General features: G+C 40.4%; 1 protein-coding gene across 11 annotated transcripts in view; it reads left to right on the forward strand.

Moving 5' to 3' along the window:
* Positions 1 to 19755, forward strand: part of LOC131427388 (calcineurin-binding protein cabin-1-like) — a 1620795-nt gene that overhangs the window by 271144 nt on the left and 1329896 nt on the right. For all 11 annotated transcript variants that reach the window (XR_009229264.1, XR_009229263.1, XM_058590537.1 and 8 more), the window contains 2 exons: positions 11714 to 11879; positions 11946 to 12242. Coding sequence is in view for 9 of the 11 variants with exons in the window: in XM_058590537.1 (XP_058446520.1) it covers positions 11714 to 11879; positions 11946 to 12242 (463 nt within the window). In the remaining 2 variants the exon portion in view is untranslated. The remainder of the gene's footprint in view (positions 1 to 11713; positions 11880 to 11945; positions 12243 to 19755) is intronic.

The raw sequence follows: 19755 nt of genomic DNA on the forward strand, positions 1-19755 counted from the left end.
ACTTCTTGTTAAATTATTCAACATTCTTATCCGGTGTAGCATCCTCGTGCGCTATTTGATCATCTATTCAATTGGTTTGAGTAGACCCCGTCGTTACCTTGAACAGGGCGAATTGGGCTTCATAGTAAAGTAAGACATATTCACGTCAAAAGCGGTAGGTCGACATTTAATAACCAGTTAAACAAATGCAATTCGTTTCTAGATGGACATTTTGGGAACTCGAGGTCGGATCGCTAACTCGAGTTGTATACCATTTACCATTTGAACCCCTATTATTTTACCGAAACACCGGGTAACATTTGTTACTGTTAAGGTTAAAAAAAATCAAATTTTTTTGCGCGTGCAAAAAAATTTCCTAATACCCACTAGAAAGAAAAAAAATGTCAGTTCGTGCCAAGCACTCAGCGCGATCGGTTCGTTTTTTCTTTCTCTTCGTATTGTGCGTGCGTGGTATTATACTTCCCGTGCATTAACAAAATAGCAGCGTACAGTAAAACACAACTAACCTTTGTTGAGCACCGACTGCTCTTTATAACGTTAGAAAACAAGCCGTATCCTTTTCAAATAGGAGAAATTAGAGTCTCTTAAAGTCGCGTCCCCGTAGTGGGATCGTGCAACCACCATTTTGTAGCAACACTAACTCCAAATGACGCTAGACAAAACTACACCAGACGGTGGCGGAGGACCGTCTCCATCACATAACCTACCAGCGTATCTAAACAGCGGTGATGTCATCGATACTCGAACGCTCCTACTGCGAGCAACTAACCTAGAGGGAGAAACAGAAAATCGCCTGCCATCTGACCCGTTCCTCATATATCAGTCCGTAAAAGCTGTACTACAACGGAACCCAAAGGACGTACTATCCGCCGCTAAAGAGGGCAGAGGCAGTAGATACATACTAAGAACGAGCTCAAGAAAAGTATATGGAACCCTACTTGACATGAAGAGCCTAATAAACGGACAACCCGTAGAAATCATCCCTCACCCCACACTGGATGTGACACGTGGCATCATTTACGACCTAGACACAATGGGCATGACAGATGAACAAAAGACAGAAAAATTGAGCGATCAAGACGTGATAGCGACTAGACGAATTACCAAAATGGTCGACGGTAAGGTCACCAACAAACCCCTCACAGTTATCTCTTTCCCCGGATCATACCTGCCTAGCCACATATACATACATCGGCCTGGTACGCACCAGGGTCGAACCCTACTTTCCGCGACCTATGTTGTGTTACAACTGCGGCCGTGGCGGCCGCGGAAGTCGCTCTTGCAAACAACCAACGACATGTCTCAAGAAACCCACCTAAGAGACACCGACCCATCTCTATGGTTGAGCAACCGATACCTATGGGACCTCAAGAGTGGAGCAAACATTTATCAGACCATCGGGCTTGGCATCCGGACCGACCTCCCCTCCGACCCGGTCACTCTAGATACCGACTTGATAGCATTAGCTCGGCGCGTTTCATATTCTATCCCATGCACCATCGTATCGATCTACATCCCTAAGGAGGTTAAAGATATGAAAGACAAACTAAAAAAACTCATCAACCAACTACCAAGCCCGTTCTTAATAATGGGTGACTTTAACGCCCACAACACGTTTTGGGGATCAAAACAGAGCTGCCATCCTATGAAGACAACGTTTCAGATATGCTGGATCGCGACCGTCAATACTCACCGGAGCAACTCTCTGAAATCATAGTCCGTGCGGCTGAAAGCAGCATACCTAAAACTAGAGGAACTCCGCCGCACCGTGCCGTCCACTGGTGGAATCCAAACGTGGAAAAATTGCTAAAAGAAAGACGCAAAGCCCTCCGAACACTAAACAGAACCGCCCAAAACAACCCACACTGGAAGGAAAGATCCGCAGAATACAAAAGGCTCCGGAACCAAGCAAGAAAAGCTGTAGCAACCACAAAATCTGACAGCTGGAACGAATTTTTGAACGGGATTAGTCCAGACACATCGACATCAGAAATGTGGCGAAGAGTAAATGCACTGAGTGGTAAAAGGAGACAAAATGGTTTCTCCCTTATGGGAAACGAGAATTTAATCGTTAATCAATAGACATAGCCAACGAGATCGGCAAATACTTCGAAAGCCTCTCGTCTAACGAATCCCTTCCTAGCACATTCATGAAGCGAAAAATAGAATCAGAAATCACCCCCACCTCATTCGTACCAAACTCGAGACAAGCATACAATCAACCCTTCTCGGCTACCGAACTAGCAGCCGCACTAGGAGCGGTACGCAGTAAATCAGAAGGCATCGATGACGTCAGTTACCCTTTACTCAAACATATGCCCCCAGTAGGAAAACGAGCACTATTAGATGCCTTCAATCGAATCTGGGAAGGCTCTCCCATACCGGATGCTTGGAAAATCGCGGTAGTAGTCCCCATCCCCAAAAGATGCCAAGGTGTCAGATCTCCAAGAGACTTTCGTCCAATCAACCTCTTACCTTGTTCCGCAAAAATCATGGAAAGACTCTTCAACCGCCGTCTGACGACCCTCCTTGGAAAACGTAACTTATTGGGCCGCCGACAATTCGCATTCCGGAAGGGACTAGGCACCAACAGCTACATGGGATGCCTGGGTAACTGCATCAACAAAGCACTAGCAGACTGCTCGCACATAGACATCGCAATTTTAGATATTGCCAAGGCCTACAATACTGTTTGGCGCGAAGGTGTCCTACGACAATTGCATCAGTGGGGAATCCGAGGGAATCTCGGTCTTTTCCTCAAACAGTATCTTAACAAGCGAAACTTCAAAGTCAGGATCGGCGGGCACCTGTCCAGCCAATTTAACGAGGTCAACGGCGTACCGCAAGGCTCAGTACTGGCAATCACGCTGTTCCTCATCAGCATGAACTTCATGTTCGCGACCCTACCCAAAGGCATATTATCAGAGATTAACTTCAGCTTTTTAATCGTCTCGTTTGCTGCAGTAGTTTTTGTTGGAAATAACCTAACGTACTTCCTGAAGTTATCGATACAACTGTTAAAATGTAGTTGTACGATTTTTTTGTCGAAGGCATCGGTCCCAGATGGTTCACATGGAACGTGTCCAAAGGAGCATCTTCTTTTGGAATCGGATGAAGTTCGCCCTCAATTTTTCCCCTCTTCCTTTCACCGACAATGCAGGGAACACACGTGGCAATGCATCGTTTAATCTTATCTTCTATTCCAGGAATAAAGTAATCTGATTCAAGTCGTTGTTTGTTTTTTTTTCACACCGAAATGACCCTTCTCATGCGCAGATCGAATCATCGCCGATTCCATCGACTCGGGTACATATATACGCTTGGCATCACCTTCACCATCGTAGAGCACGCCATTACGCACGGTGTAGTTTTTGAATGAACCGTTTCCTACAACAGCTGCCTTAATCGCCTTAACCTTCTCTTTATCTTCTCGAGCAGTACGCATTTGCGCGGTTACGGAAGTTGCCACGATAAGAACATCAGCGCGGGACAGCGCATCAACATGGGACATCTTTCCTCCTGAACGATGTACGATTTCATATTCAAATTCGGCAAGTGTAACGACCCATCGTGCTACGCGTGCGTTCATCTTACGTTTCATCATCATATCTTGGAATGCGCGACAATCAGTAACAATTTTAAACTTGCACCCCAGTAAATAACATCTGAACTTTTGCAATGATTCAACTACCGCTAATGTTTCTAACTCGAATGAATGGTAATTCTGCTCAGCGGCGTTCGTTATACGACTGAAAAATGGCACGGATGAAATTTCCCGTCATCTTTGGCGCGTTGCATCAAAATGCCAGCTAACGCAAGTTTACTAGCATCCGTATGTACTTCGGTTTCAGCGTCGGGTCTAAATATTCGTAGCACAGGATAACTTGCCAACCTCTCTTTAATACGATTAAACGCACCTACAGCTTCGTCATTGAATTCAAAACAACTCCCTTTTCAGTTCCAAATCAACAGTCGATGTGATCGGATGCATATTTACGTTTCTCTTAACATTTGTCCAGTCGAGCGTTTTAATCCATTCTCAAGGTCATTTTGCTCTCTCTGTGTGCTAGCGAGTATTAGTATCAATAGGAACAGTTGGCCAGTGCCGGGTGCTATTGTGATATCAATGTATACTGACCTCTCGGCATGTCCCGCGTATAGACTTCGCGGTGACAGAATAAAGTGTTCCCTGAAAGAACATTCAAAACGTTCTTTTGCCGGGGGGCGGCCCGTTTGGCATAAGGTCATTTGGCATAACGCTGTTTGGCATAATGGTTATTTGGCATAACAGTTATTTGGCATAATGCCATTTGGCATAATAATAATGGGATTTGCAATATTTTAATCTAATGAAAATTTTCGTATGTGTTTCGATCGATTGATGTTGTGCAAGGGAAACTCCAACGAAATATGTGAAACCTTTTTACATAAGCAACTCACTTAGTGCCAGCACAATATTCTGTTCGTCATAGATGATTCAGGTCGAGACGGCCGAAGGCCGCGAGTGCGCCGGCGACCCGCCGTCGGAAGCGCCGGCCACTGCGGGGGGGCAGCGCCCCCGCAGAAATCACCTCTGTCTAGTTGCGGGCGTTTGCCCGGATTACCCAAAGCTAGGAGCAATCTCTCAGTTAAGTCAGGTCATTAAAAACGATGCGGCGTAGCCGCATTAGACCTTCAAAAATGCACTAAATTAGAACAATTTCTATTAAGCAGCATGTTCATCTGTTATGCCAAATGACTGTTATGCCAAATGACCATTATGCCAAATAACCATTATGCCAAATGTCGTTATGCCAAACGGTATTATGCCAAACGGCTTTATGCCAAACGTGGTAGCCCCCTTTTGCCGATATGCTGAAGAGTGCCACTCCCCCAAACAAATAACGAACCCATATGCCTGCTTGTCAAATGACGAGAGTGATTATGACGACCCTTTGGAAGGTACATCTTCGGCTGTCCCTCGAAGCTATAGAAAGAGAAGAAATATATCCTCCCATAAGCTTCCTAGTAAGGGTTCGAAGATATCCTCAGAAGGGCCTCTAGAAGTTACAGCTAGAGGAAGTGGTGCTAAAGCAAAACCGAAGCAAAATGCTCCTGGTCTAGGAAATCTAAATTCTACGAAGGAATTCCCACCACTTCCTGGGACATCGAACCCCCCAAGCGTCCCCGAAAATCCATCTGAGAACCAACTCAGTGCTGGACTTATCAAGTTCTCAGATATTGTGGACTGGATTTTCAAAAATTTCAACATATCTGACCCTCTTAAAAGCATTTTAATTGCATTCATGCCTACAGTGAAAACATATTTGAAGCAGATGACTGCAAATTGGCCCCTCGTTTCAGCGATCGTATCCTTCGATGGATAAGTCACCCACCGAGGTCAAGGATTCAATCACTGTTTTACAGTGGAATTGTAGAAGTATCATTCCGAAAATAGATTCTTTCAAAATTCTAGTGAATAATCTGAAATGTGACGCATTTGCATTGTGCGAAACAATCAATGTTTCGTATGACCTCACACGAAATATTGATTGGAAAGACTACGCAAATTCGATATCTGAGAAACTCAAAACAACACAAGAACTTCCTCCGGAGGAAGAGTACACGTTTATGGCTGGCTTGATTCTCGATACTGCGATTCAAGCTCAGACGAAACGTGTACCCGGCGCGAAAACTAACATCAGTCCTCCCAATCCATGGTGGGATAAAAATTGTTCATCACTAAACGCGGATAGAGCCTCCGCGTTCAAACAGTTTAGAGCCAATGGAACACCTGAAAATTATCGTAATTACGCAACGTTAGACACGCAAATGAAAAACTTAATTAAAGCAAAAAACGCGGTTACTGGCGCCGGTTTGTTAACGGATTAACAAAAGAAACATCTATGAGCACTCTTTGGAACACACAGCCCGACGAAACACATCGAATGAAAGCGAGGAATATTCCAACCGCTGGATATTCGATTTCGCTAAAAAAGTATGCCCAGACTCTGCTCCGGACCAGAGGATCTCCCGCGCCGCGACGTCAAATGCAAACGAAATACCTTTTTCGATGGTAGAGTTCTCACTTGCGCTCTTATCGTGTAACAATAAAGCTCCAGGGTTAGACAAAATCAAATTTAACTTGTTGAAAAATTTGCCTGATTCTGCCAAAAGTTGTTTATTGAATTTATTCAATAAGTTTCTTGAGAATAATATTGTCCCACATGACTGGAGACAAGTAAGAGTTATCGCTATTCAAAAACCATGAAAACCAGCCTCCGATCTCAATTCGTATCGACCGATTGCTATGCTTTCCTGTATCCGGAAATTGTTCGAAAAACTGATTCTGTTTCGCCTAGACAATTGGGTCGAGACTAATGGCTTCCTTTCAGATACACAATTTGGTTTCCGCAGGGGCAAAGGAACGAACGATTGTCTTGCGTTGCTCTCAACCGAAATTCAAATGGCATTTGCCCGTAAAGAACAAATGGCATCAGTTTTCCTTGACATCAAGGGGGCTTTGGACTCAGTTTCTTTAAACATCCTATCTGAGAAGTTGCATCAGCATGGTCTTTCACCGATTTTGAACAACTTTTTGTATAATCTATTGTCTGAGAAACATATGTATTTCGAGCATGGTGATTTGACGACAATACGATTCAGTTGCATGGGTCTTCCTCAGGGCTCATGCTTAAGCCCCCTTTTATACAATTTTTATCTAAACGACATCGATAAATGTATCAACACATCTTGCACGCTAAGACAACTTGCCGACGACAGCGTTGTGTCTGTTATAGGACCCAAAGCTGCCGATCTCCAAGGACCATTACAAGATACCCTCGACAACTTGTCGACATGGGCTCTTCAAATGGGTATCGAGTTCTCTACGGAGAAAACTGAGCTGGTTGTATTTTCAAGGAAGCGAGAACGAGCACAATCACAACTTCAACTAGGGGGTGGAACCATAGCTCAGGTCTTCACTTTTAAATATCTCGGGGTCTGGTTTGACTCAAAAGGCACCTGGGGATGTCACATTAGGTATCTGAAACAAAAATGCCAGCAGAGAATCAATTTTCTTCGCAAAATAACCGGAACTTGGTGGGGTGCTCATCCAGGAGACCTGATCAGGCTGTACCAAACAAAGATATTGTCCGTAATGGAATATGGATTCTTCTGCTTCCGATCCGCCGCGAACACCCATTTCAATAAACTGGAAAGAATTCAGTATCGTTGTTTGCGTTGCATGCAATCGACTCATACGATGAGTCTTGAAGTGCTCGCGGGCGTCTTGCCGTTGAAAAATCGATTCTGGGATCTCTCATATCGATTGCTAATCCGATGCGACATCTTGAGTCCGATGGTGATTGAAAACTTCGAAAGGCTTGTCGAACTCAATTCTCAGACCCGTTTTATGTCGTTGTATTTTGATTACATGGCTCAGAATATTAATCCTTCTTCGTTTGTTTCCAACCGTGCTCATTTCTTGAATACTTCTGATTCTACTGTGTTTTTCGACACATCCATGAGAGAAGAGATTCGTGGAATTCCGGATCACATACGCCCTCAAGTGGCCCTTACTATTTTTTATAATAAACTTAGAACAGTCGACTGTGAAAAAGTGTTTTACACTGACGGATCAAACATCAACCAGTCCACAGGCTTCAGTATCTTCAATCAGAACATCACCGCTTCGTACAAACTCAGTGATCCGGCTTCAGTTTACGTCGCAGACTTAGCTGCTATTCAGTACACCATCGAGATAATTGAAACCTTGCCCAAAGACCATTACTTCATTGTCACGGACAGTCTAAGCTCAATAGAAGCTCTCCGGGCAATGAAGCCAGGAAAGTATCCCCCATATTTCCTGGGGAAAATACAGGAACATTTGAGAACTTTATCTGGACGGTCTTATTCAATATCGTTAGTCTGGGTCCCTTCGCATTGTTCCATTCCGGGAAATGAAAAGGCAGACTCATTGGCTAAGGTGGGCGCATTAGAAGGTGATATTTATGGAAGACTAATCTGCTTCAATGAATTTTTCAGTATTTCTCGTCAGAAAACTCTCGAAAGTTGACAAACTTCATGGATGAATGACGAACTGGGACGATGGCTACACTCTATTATCCCTAAGGTATCGACGAAACCTTGGTTATGTGTTATGTCGCGGCTCATGTCAAATCACTATACATTCAACGCACATCTTCGGCGTATTGGGCTCGTGGAGAGCAATCTCTGCACCTGTGGTAACGGTTACCATGACATCGAGCATGTCGTGTGGTCGTGCGTAGAGTATCGTGACGCCAGGTCGAAGCTACTGGAATCCCTTAGGGCCCGAGGTAGACCGCCTGAGGTTCCGGTTCGGGATGTGTTGGCGAGTCGGGGTAGTTCATACATGCTTCTCATATACCATTTCTTTAAACACATTCATATACAAGTGTAATCTATTATATCTAGCAGAGAAAGTTCCTCCCATTCTTCGACGATATTTTATCTATGGCTAAGAATAATCTCCAACTGCAGGTTCGACACTAACATCCGCCCGATTCTATCGACCCCTCGTCCTGTCCACCATCTTCATTGGAACTAACTAGATCTTTTTGTTGTCACAAACTTTTCTGTTCTCCCTATCCCCGTCTCTTCACCATCTCTTTGTAAACTAATTAGATCTCTGTCGTTTTCTAGGCATTTCGTTCCCATATCCCCTTTTTACCCTGTTTTTCTACAATATTTACTAGTCTATGTCTCTTTAATTCTCTTCCGTAACATAACCATCAACCCCAATGGAAAATCGCTCCAATCGATGACCAGCATGCGGGCCACCCGCCGGGTCTTCGTAGCCTGGGGGTGTTTACCGCGGACCCACACGGACCAAAGGATGCGGCCAGCATGAATATATCTCAACGTCATCTGGAAGACTCACGCTATATTCAGTTCATCGACCACTGCGGATTGCCAGCTGTAGGCTGAATTCTGGAGAATCGACAATTTCAACACCAATACAATATTACAGTTTTATGTTAGTCGTTAACTAAAATTAGAAAAAGTCGGCATCTTAGAGCTTAAGCAGTGTGCCTGAAAAATATGCTATATTATTGAATAAAAAAAACTCCCTTTTCGTAACATACCTGATAACGGACGTGTGATTTCAGCGAACGATTTAATGAATTTTCTGAAATAACTTGCCAATCCGTAAAAACATTGTAACTGTTTCATGGTTCTCGGTTGCGAGAATTGTTTCAACTTCTCGACTTTATCCGGTGCTGGTTCTATTCGACCGTCGTATACCGTGTATCCGAGGTATTCAACACGACGTTGTAAAAAGACACATTTACCCCAATTAAACTGCAAACCAGCCGCTTCAGCGACTTCTAGAACTTCATTCAATATTTTTAACCCTTCATCTTCATCTTTGGAAGGGATAATTATATCGTCCACGAAAACAATTACTTTGCCATCTTTAATCAAATCTTTCAATACTGTATTGATAAATCTACCGAATGCGTTTCCACTGGTGCATAGACCGAAGGGAGTACGCAGGAATTCATATTGGCCTTCGCTGTTCACAAACGATGTATACTTCTGACTGTTACGCTCAACAGGTACGCGTGAACTTTTCAAGTCCAGCGTAGTGAATATACGGGCATTAGACAACTTACCAATTTGTTCCTCCAAATTCGGCATAGGGAACTTATCACGGAGCATCCTTTTATTGATTTCACGATAGTCAACACAAACGCGACGTGAACCGTCTTTTTTCGGAACGACTACAATTGCACTAGCATATTCGCTATCAGATGGCTGGATTATTCCGTCTCGTAGCCATTCATCTACCTGTTTCTTCACAACATCCTTTTCAAGTGGTGCGAGACGTCGCGGGTTCTCACACATTATATCGTTGTTTGTTAATCTGATTTGTAATTCATTTGTCGCCTTCACTTTGGTTGCTGGTTTATAATTTTCAATAAGTATATATAGATATACATATATATATATATATATATATATATATATATATATATATATATATATATATATATATATATATATATATATATATATATATATATATATATATATATATATATATATATATATATATATATATATATATATATATTCTTCAATGAATTCCACTTCGCATCACACGCATCCGTCACAGAATCTTCAACCGATAATTTTGTAATACGGACACCACTCGGCGTGATAGCATAGTCGACACGTTGAAGGTAATCCATTCCGATTATCATTGGCATATCGATAGCACTGTTCGGGACAACATAAACACGAATTTCGTACTCATCATTTTCGATTAGCATTCTCAAAATAGCTTCGCCACACACAACGCTAACATCACCGCCATAGCCACGGACTTTCTGGCCAGATTTTTGTAACTTTTCGCCGCTTTTTTCGAACTTTAACAACAAATCTAGTCGTACCAGAGACAGTTCGCTGCCAGTATCAACAAAAGCGCGGATGTCCAAATCATGTATTTGAACGTTTACATACGGCTTCAAATTGTTTACTGTTTTCAGAACGTTAACCGTTGCTGTTTGCTTTTTCTTAGACTTTTTGTCGTTTTTTTTTTGACACTCCTTTGACAGATGTCCATACGTGTTACAGTTAAAATATTCGGCCCGTTGCTTTTCTGCGGACATTCGCCTGCGACGTGTGTAGATTCACCGCAGTTAAAGCAATGTCGTTTTGTGTCATTTTTTTCATTCTCCTTTTTCTGTTCCAATTTCCGTTGTTCCTTCCGCTTAAGGTGCCCATCATCTGATCGGGATTTCTTATAGGATTTCCTTAGCACTTTCTCATAGTTTAACAGCTTTTCTTTCAAGTGCTTAATGGTCTGCGCTTCGTATAGGATAGCCCGATAAAATTCATCGTCGGTAATTCCGTCAATCACGTATTCGCATATGCTTGGTTCATCCAGCTGTATTGGAAGAGCGATTCGCTGCATTTCGTATATGTAGTCGTGAATGGACTCGATCGAATTCTTTTATCGTGCTGCCAGTTTACGGTGTACGTCACTCGCTCGTATAACCGGGTAAAACTCTGCCATTAAAAAATTTCCGTCATCGTCGCTAACATCGGCTGCGTCGCTTTCATCGGCTGCGTCGCCTTCGGATTGCTTCTCCGGATGATTATTATCGGGTGCCTCGTCGTTGGCACACAGACATGCATCGTTCGCATCGTTGTCGTGAGAAACAATTCTTTCTGCCATCGTTTTTTGTCTCCTTCCGAAGATATTCTCCGTCTTTCGCACTCTCGCATCAAACCAACTTTTGTGAAATTTTCACATAACTTTGCGACGCGGTCGGCCATCTTGCAATCATCTATCGAGATTTCACGTTTAGATGATTTACTGAACTTTCCAATCCACAGAAGAGCTTCCGATTTGAGCCCCCATATAAGAAGGAAAACTCCGAACTACTTAGGAAAAACTTAAAACGATTTTATTCAAAACAAATTTCGTGTACAGTAATACGCGATGCGTGCAGTGCGAGAACTGATTTTTCTTACATTTCATCGAGGGGTCTTTCTATCGTCCCACACACACACACACACACACATATATATATATATATATATATATATATATATATATATATATATATATATATATATATATATATATATATATATATATATATATATATATATATATATATATATATATATATATATATATTAAATTAAAAATATTTCAGTTTCAAATCTTATCTTTCAGCGAGACTGGTCGCGATTGCCGCAATCTGTTGAATCATTTGCGACTTTATTCAGTATACTTACCCGAAAAAGATTACATTTTGCTTTACACAAGATATATATGGTTGAACTACGTAGTTTTGATTAACGAAAATAATTCAGAAGCTGCTTTACAGATGCTTTTGCAGGTGAGCCACATGTTAGAATAATTGTTATACTATTTGAATCCTTCTCATATTACTCAAAACCAACAGTTGAAGCAGGTGATGTCAAATCTTCCCCAGACGTTTTATGTTTTCTTACCTAATCAGCGAAATAATACATTTTACAAACAGAGCTTTATTCAACAATTATGCTCATCCTTAACACGAAAAATTAATCTGGACAACATAAAATACTTGTACGACATGAAGAAGTATGAGGCAGTTGTTGATATATTAAAAGATAATTTGATGTACGTACCGGAAACACCCATTAACGACGAATTATTATGTACAGCTAGTCAAATAGAAATATTGTTGGAATGTCTTTGGATGTTGGAAAGATTTAAGGTAAGTACAGCTTGTCTAAACGTCTTAAGGGGTTACTTGACTTCCGGCTCGAGAGATTAGGCCCAACCTTTTAATAGCCATAGGGAGTGTGGGAATAATTTTACTTCTGATGAATTGTAAAGCATCAAATATAGTACATATTACTATTATTTATATTCTTAGTAAAAATTTTTTTATCGTAACATGTGGAAGATTGTAGTTTGTTCGGCCCCTGCCGCAAAACGCTTTTTCTGCGATTATTGCTACAGCTAGTTAGTGAACGAAGGGTTCTGCGAAAAAGAATCATAAAACCCTATCGAACTAGTTATGGCAATTATAAGGAACAACACCTGCAAATTTTGAATGCATCGATTCTTTAATTTTTGGAATACCGTGATCACCGTGAACCTAATCCTTTGAATCTATTAGTTTGTGAAAATCGATTTGGCCATCTTGAAGAAAAGTTAGTTAACTTAATCCAGTAGTTCGGGAGCCGGATGTCGGATCCAGATAAAATTCAATAATCAGGTCCGATTTTCTATTTGAATCTAAGTTCGTGAAAATCGGTCAAACCATCTCTGAGAAAATAGACTGAGTTTTATTTTGGAGTATTTGAACACTATTTTCGGTGCTTCCGGAATCGGAAATCGGGAACCAGGATAGCCGAAATTAATTTGATATGCCGTCTACAAACGATAACGAACGATTGGAATAGTTTCGATCCCATGCAGTTTAGAATATATTTACGTTTTCTGTCTCTTTAAGCAAAATCGTTTTCCGCCGCTTTAAGCAATGACACAATGTTTAAGTTAGGATAAAGATTGAGAGTTTTAGTACAGAGTAGATGGCATCATACCCTGCGCATTTTCTATTCTAGCACATAATTTCTGAGAAAGAAAACTAGTTGAATAGAGTTAAACGAAAACATAAAACCTCACTTGTAATTTAACCATAACGTAGTAAGGTTCGTGAAGAAAAATAAATCTGTGTGTGAAGCCTCTTTTGAGTTTTAATCTATTGTCTTGTGAAGACAAACTAAAGAAGCCTGCTGCTTGTACTATCCGGTTTGCTGTTTTCTACCGGACACAACACATACATTTTTTAAACTCTTCACACTGCACTGATAAATGTACATATGACGGACTTATGTGAAGTAAACTTTCAATTCGATGTTCTTTTTCTAATATATATAGTCCAAGCTATTCAAAATGTAGTTACTGTGTAAATTCTCTAAAATGACAATTTCATTGCTTCTGCACTCAGTTAAGATGTGTTTTTCCATTGATTGTGACATGTTTTCTATTGATTGTGTTTAACACATGTTCTACACATGTTTGATACAGCTTTCTGAAGTAGAAATTTGTATGAGGCGTATTTAAATGAAAAACACTTGATTTGAAAAATCGTAATTCAGTTTATATCTATAAGTAAAAGAAAGTGACATTCATGCGAAATTCATTTAGAATCTGGCGTCAAAAGCATTCATCATTTGGAAGTAAATTTGTATCAGGAATTATATGCGAAGTTCATAATTGTTACACTTATTTTATAATCTAAATGAAATTCATCCAAATGTGTTAGGATTATATGTGTTTTACATCACATGATGTCAACGTACCCATTTTTATCAGTGTGTAATTTTGGAACCAAAAGTTGTATCTTAATGAAATTCTAAAGCTGTACGGGACCAATAGACCTTTAATTTAAACCTTAGTTTGTGAAAATCGATTACAATATATCTGAGGAAAGTAATACGAAATTGAAATACAAAAGTGAAATACACTAGTCACCCTGTTATTCCGCAACCGGAAGTTGAATGAGTTTGAAATTCTAAAATTTCCTATGACATCTCAAGGTGACCATGGAAGCGTGCCACATATGGCAACCAAGAAACCGCCTACTCTCCCACTCCACTATCCGTTATTTTGCCCTGCTCTAGATGTAAACAAAGCATTACACACTTTTTTCTACGCGTAGGGGTAAATATGTAGCGTGGAAATGCTACTGCAATTTGGTGACATAATCATTCGTCGTATTGATATATGTTTACGATGAACTATCAACTCTGAAGAAATATTTGTGCAAAAATGTGGCACACCTTGATTGGAAGTTTCATTTTAGAATGTTATTATTTTTCACTCACTTCAAGATTTCAACTGCTTATTTTATTGGTAATACCACTCCTTTATATTGGCAGTGATGCCATACATAAATAGGAAAAAACCTTTCAATAAACTAAAAATGGATTTATTTTCTATTAGTCGCTTATTGATATTGTAGAATTTACGGATCGAAACTACTTTCGTACATCACCATCTAAAACTTCCATATTTTTTTTAAAATAACGATAAGTCTTCCCTTATTTTCATTTCAAACATTGCTTCCCATTCAATTTATCCGCAACTTTGTTCTCTTATTTACCGTCGCAAAGGAATGCAAAAAATCAACAAGCAGTTCAAAATGGCTCGTCCATCTAAGAAGTGGAAAGCAGCTCTCATTCGCGAAAATCAAAAGATAGATGGAATACGTTGATAGAGTGTGTTTCGGATAGTGAGTATGCTCATTAGTTCAAGCAGTTGAAGAACTGCCAAAAGTGCCGGTTAAAAACAATCCCACGCACGCAAAGACCGAAATCAGCTTTTTGGCGAAAAAATTAGTTGATATACTGATTTTAGCTAGTTATTTTTTATTCCTTTAAAAATGCTAGAAACATAGCATAAATGGCAGATTAGTTCACCAATTCAATGTGCTGTTATTTCTAAGCTAAGACTCACTCTCTTTTCATTCAACTAATTTTTTAGTTGACTTAGCAAAATCAAATATTGTTTTCAATAGATTTGAAAGGTTGAATTCAAGAGAAGGCAGTTCAATAATGTTTTTGTTGATTTCAATTGATATTATTAGTTAATTTTGTAGGTGAGTAGATTCAGCAAGTCAACACCCTCCGGATGAATCATCTTGTAGTAAAAATAAAACGTTTTTTTTTTTCATTCAGTGTAACTTAGTCTGCAAAATTAAATACACACATTACGTTGTTTTTTCTCGAATCAAAATTAAATCGTGTTGTTTAGTTGAATATTCGAACGATTCCCAAAACCAACAGGTTATGGACCCGCACAAAAATGTCTGAAGAAAACATAAAATGGTATTAGACAGTTCTGTGGAACTGGATACGCCGAGTGGAGTTACCGGATGGAGGTTATGCTCGACGAGAAAGATTTACTTGAGCACGTGAACGGTGGGGAGCAGCCGGAGGACCAGGAAGATGAGTGGAAACGGGATGATAAGAAAGTAAAGGGCTTGATCATACGGTGTATTCATGACAATCTTCTGGATATGACTCGCGACTGTACCACGGCCTTTGATGTGTGGAGTGTTTTGAAAAACACTTTCAATCGATCGAGTGTAGCTAAAAGGTTATTATTAGAAACAGAGCTACATAACCTGAAACTCTACGAAGGCGAGACACTGCAGACATTCTTCATGCGCTTCGATAAGATTATCCGAGAACTTCGTGATGTTGGCAAGCAGTTTGACGAGATCGATAGAGTAGTACGACTGATGATGCTAATGCCAGAACAATATCGACCTGTGATTGCTGCGTTGCAAACCATGGATGAAGCGGATTTAACATTGACAAAAGTAAAATCGATTCTACTGGAAGAGGAACTACGCATGAACGGCAAGGCTTCAGAGGAGGTGTCACTTGAAGTGCTTTCATCGGCAATGAGTTGACAAGGAGGAAAACAAAAACAGGTGAAACAAAAGCGGAAGTGCTTCGTATACGGATCTGATCAGCATCTCCAGGCAGCTTGTCCCAAAAATCCTAAAAATAACACGGACGGCAAAGCTTCAGTCGTAAAAAGTGAAACAATAGCATATGCTATGTCAGCTCAGAATAATACTTCATCACAGGTGAGTGAGATATGGTTTATTCTCGATTCGGGATGCTCAGAGCACTTGGTTAACGACATTTCGGTGCTCTCTAATGTGACAAAATTGACGTCACCATTTCAAATTGCCATTGCTATGGATGGTGTTGAAATGTGCGGCACAATGGGTGGACACATATCAGGACACATCATAGCGAACGGAGAGGAGGAAATAAAGGTTATTTACGTTCCGGAATGCAGAGATAATCTTTTATCGGTGCGAAAATTAGTAGAATGCGGAAACGAAGTCCTCTTTAATAAGCGAGGTGCAGGTATTTGCACGAGCTTCTGTGAAAAACGGTATCTACTGACTTAAAATCAACGGGCGATGGTCATCGTTTGCTAAAGCGACTGTTGCCAAAACTAATGGTAATTCGTTATGGCATCGCCGTTTAGGTCATTTAAACATGAAAAGCGTTTGTTCGTTAGTATCGAATAATATGGTCACAGGTATTGAAGCCTTGTTGACGGATGAGTTGGATTTTTGTGAGAATTGCGCACGTGCCAAACAAACGAGGGCACATTTTGGCGGTACACGAAAAAGAGCTACAAAGCCGCTTGAGCTAGTTCACAGTGACGTTTGCGGTCCAATCACGCCCACTACTCACGACGGATATAAGTATTTCATCGCCTTTCTGGACGATTGGACGCATATGATAGTCATATATCTTATGAAAACGAAAGATGAAGTAATTTAGAAATTCAAGCAATTTCATGCGATGGCGACGACGCATTTTGAGATTAGAATGAAACGACTTAGGTGTGACAACGGCGGAGAGTACCGCAGTGAAGAAATGAAGACTTTTTGTGACAGTGAGGGAATCAGGTTGGAGTTTGTGCCACCTTATACACCAGAATTGAATGGTGTGGCCGAACGAGTTAATCGCACACTGTGTGATAAGGCTTGTGCTATGTTAATTGATGCTGACCTTGAAAAAAAATTGTGGGGTGAGGTCATTAACACTGCTGTGTATCTCACCAACCGTAGTCCGACTCGTGCTGTAGAGAAGAGAACACCCTACGGAGCGTGGTTCTCGGATATTTCTAATCTTCGAATCTTTGGCTGTCAAGCATTTGTGACAGTACCGATGAATCAAAGAAAAAAACTTGACGATCGGTCAACAGAATGTAGATTTATCGGTTATGGAATTAACTGTTATAGAATGTGGGATCTTGTTAAGCAGAAGGTTGTGTGTTCGCGGAATGTTAGATTTAACGAGTTTAACGAAGAAGTTACCAAAAGCTTGCCCCTTGTGATAGATGGTACGAGCGACAATGAAACTCTGAAGATTAATAATGAGTATCAAGATTCGGAAGAATTTCTATCTGTCGAGAATCAGTCGGATGATAATGAAGATAATGTATCTGAAGGCGATTCAGCAGACGATCCACTAGAATGTCATCCGATTTCAGAACGACATCGTCGACAACCAACTTGGATGAGAACAGGCGAGTATGATCTTTCTTCGAACGTTGCAATGGCTATTGAATGTTTTATGTCAGATGCTCCAGAATCGTACGAGGATATACATGGCAGAGAGGATGAACATCAGTGGATGCAAGCAGTTGAAACTGAAATGGAAGCATTGAAGCTGAATAGAACATGGACGATAGTAAAAAATCCAGGATGTGTGAAAGTTATAAGCTCCAAGCGGATTTTTAAACGCAAAGATACAGACGATGGAAAGTTGACACAGTTTAAAGCGAGACTGGTGGCGCGCGGTTTTCTGCAAAAGCGTGGAATAGATTTCGTGGAATCATATGCACCAGTGGCACGTCTACCTACGATTCGTTTTGTTTTGGCTCTTGGCATACAAAACGGTTATCATTTTCGACATCTTGATGTTAAAACCGCTTTTTTAAATGGAGTACTCAAAGAAGATGTTTATATGATGCCTCCGGAAGGGATGACGTTGAAAACTGGATACATTCTAAAATTAAACCGATCTCTGTATACTCTTAAACAAAGTCCAAAATGTTGGAATGATCATTTTCACAATTTCATTACCAGTTTGGGCTTCCAGCAATCAACAGCAGATGTTTGTCTCTACTACAGGTTCATTGGAAACACTGTACTATACTTAGTAATATACGTAGATGATATATTGCTATGCGGCAGTACTACAGAAGTGGTTGATGAAGTACGCGACTGTCTAGCAAAGGAATTTCGCATGACGGATCTTGGAATACTACGAACATTCATGGGACTTCGAGTTCGCATAAATCCCGATGATCGCGTTTTGCAAATTGACCAGGCAGCGTATATTGAGCGGTTGTTGGATAAATTCGGAATAGCTAGATGTAATCCCGCTGTTACCCCGATAGAACAGAATCTAAAGCTTACTCATAGGCAGTCTGATGTATCTCATGGCAGACACTAGACCGGACATATGTTTTGCTTTGACGTATCTTGCACGTTTTCAAGAAAACCCCACACAAGAACACTGGCAGTGTTTGAAAAGTGTTTTGCGTTATCTGAGTGGTACAAAAAATGTTGGGTTGCTCTATGCTAAACACAAAGATGATCCTGGACTTAGTTGTTACGTTGATTCAGATTGGGCGAATGATCAAGCGGATCGGAAATCCACTGCTGGATTTCTCATCAAAGTCTATGGAAATGTTGTGCAGTGGTGTAGCCGTAAACAAGCTATTGTTGCTCTATCAAGTTGTGAAGCTGAATATGTAGCAGCGTGTGATGCCGCTAAGGAAATGCTGTGGTTATTGAAGGTCATGAATGATTTGAATCTGAAAGTGCAATTACCGTTAACAATTTTTGAGGACAATTCGGGTTGTATTAGCGTTTCGGAGAACCCTGAGACACGTCGATCGAAGCATTCCGATGTTCGATACCATTTTCTACGAGAAAAAGTAAGGGATAAATTGTTTAAGCTAGAGCGAATTCCCTCAGAGAATCAAGTTGCTGATACTCTAACTAAACCATTGGGTAAAATTTTGTTTGTTCGTCATCGAGAAAATTTGGGATTAGCTGACTTGAGAGCAGGTGTAGGTGAGTAGATTCAGCAAGTCAACACCCTCCGGATGAATCACCTTGTAGTAAAAATAAAACGTTTCTTTTTCATTCAGTGTAACTTAGTCTGCAAAATGAAATACACACATTACGTTGTTTTTCCTCTAATCAAAATTAAATCGTGTTGTTTAGTTGAACATTCGAACGATTCCCAAAACCAACAGATTTTAACAACAATATTTGTTGATTTTGGTATAAGTTTTAGTGTTACTCAAGTTGTTATAGATATCAATATTTTTTTTCATTTGAACTTATGTCGACAGTTGATTATAGTAAAAACAATATAAATAATATATTATTTCTGCTGATATTAGCTAAATTAAAATATTGATCTTAAACACCAAATTTATTATTTTTTGTGTAATTTTGCTCTATTTCAGCCAGGTATTAGAAATCAATTATAAGTTCTAACAATGCTGACAAAATTTCTCAGTATGCATCTCCGAACTACGGAAAACCCAATGGTCGATCTGATCTTGACGGCTCGAAGTATGAAATCCAAATGAAATTCTAGCAACTCTGCAAAGCTTGCTTTGATGACAAAAAAAACGTCACTTAACAAGTGAACGCGCTA

Source organism: Malaya genurostris, chromosome 2, assembly GCF_030247185.1.
Source record: "Malaya genurostris strain Urasoe2022 chromosome 2, Malgen_1.1, whole genome shotgun sequence".
NCBI lineage: Eukaryota > Metazoa > Arthropoda > Insecta > Diptera > Culicidae > Malaya > Malaya genurostris.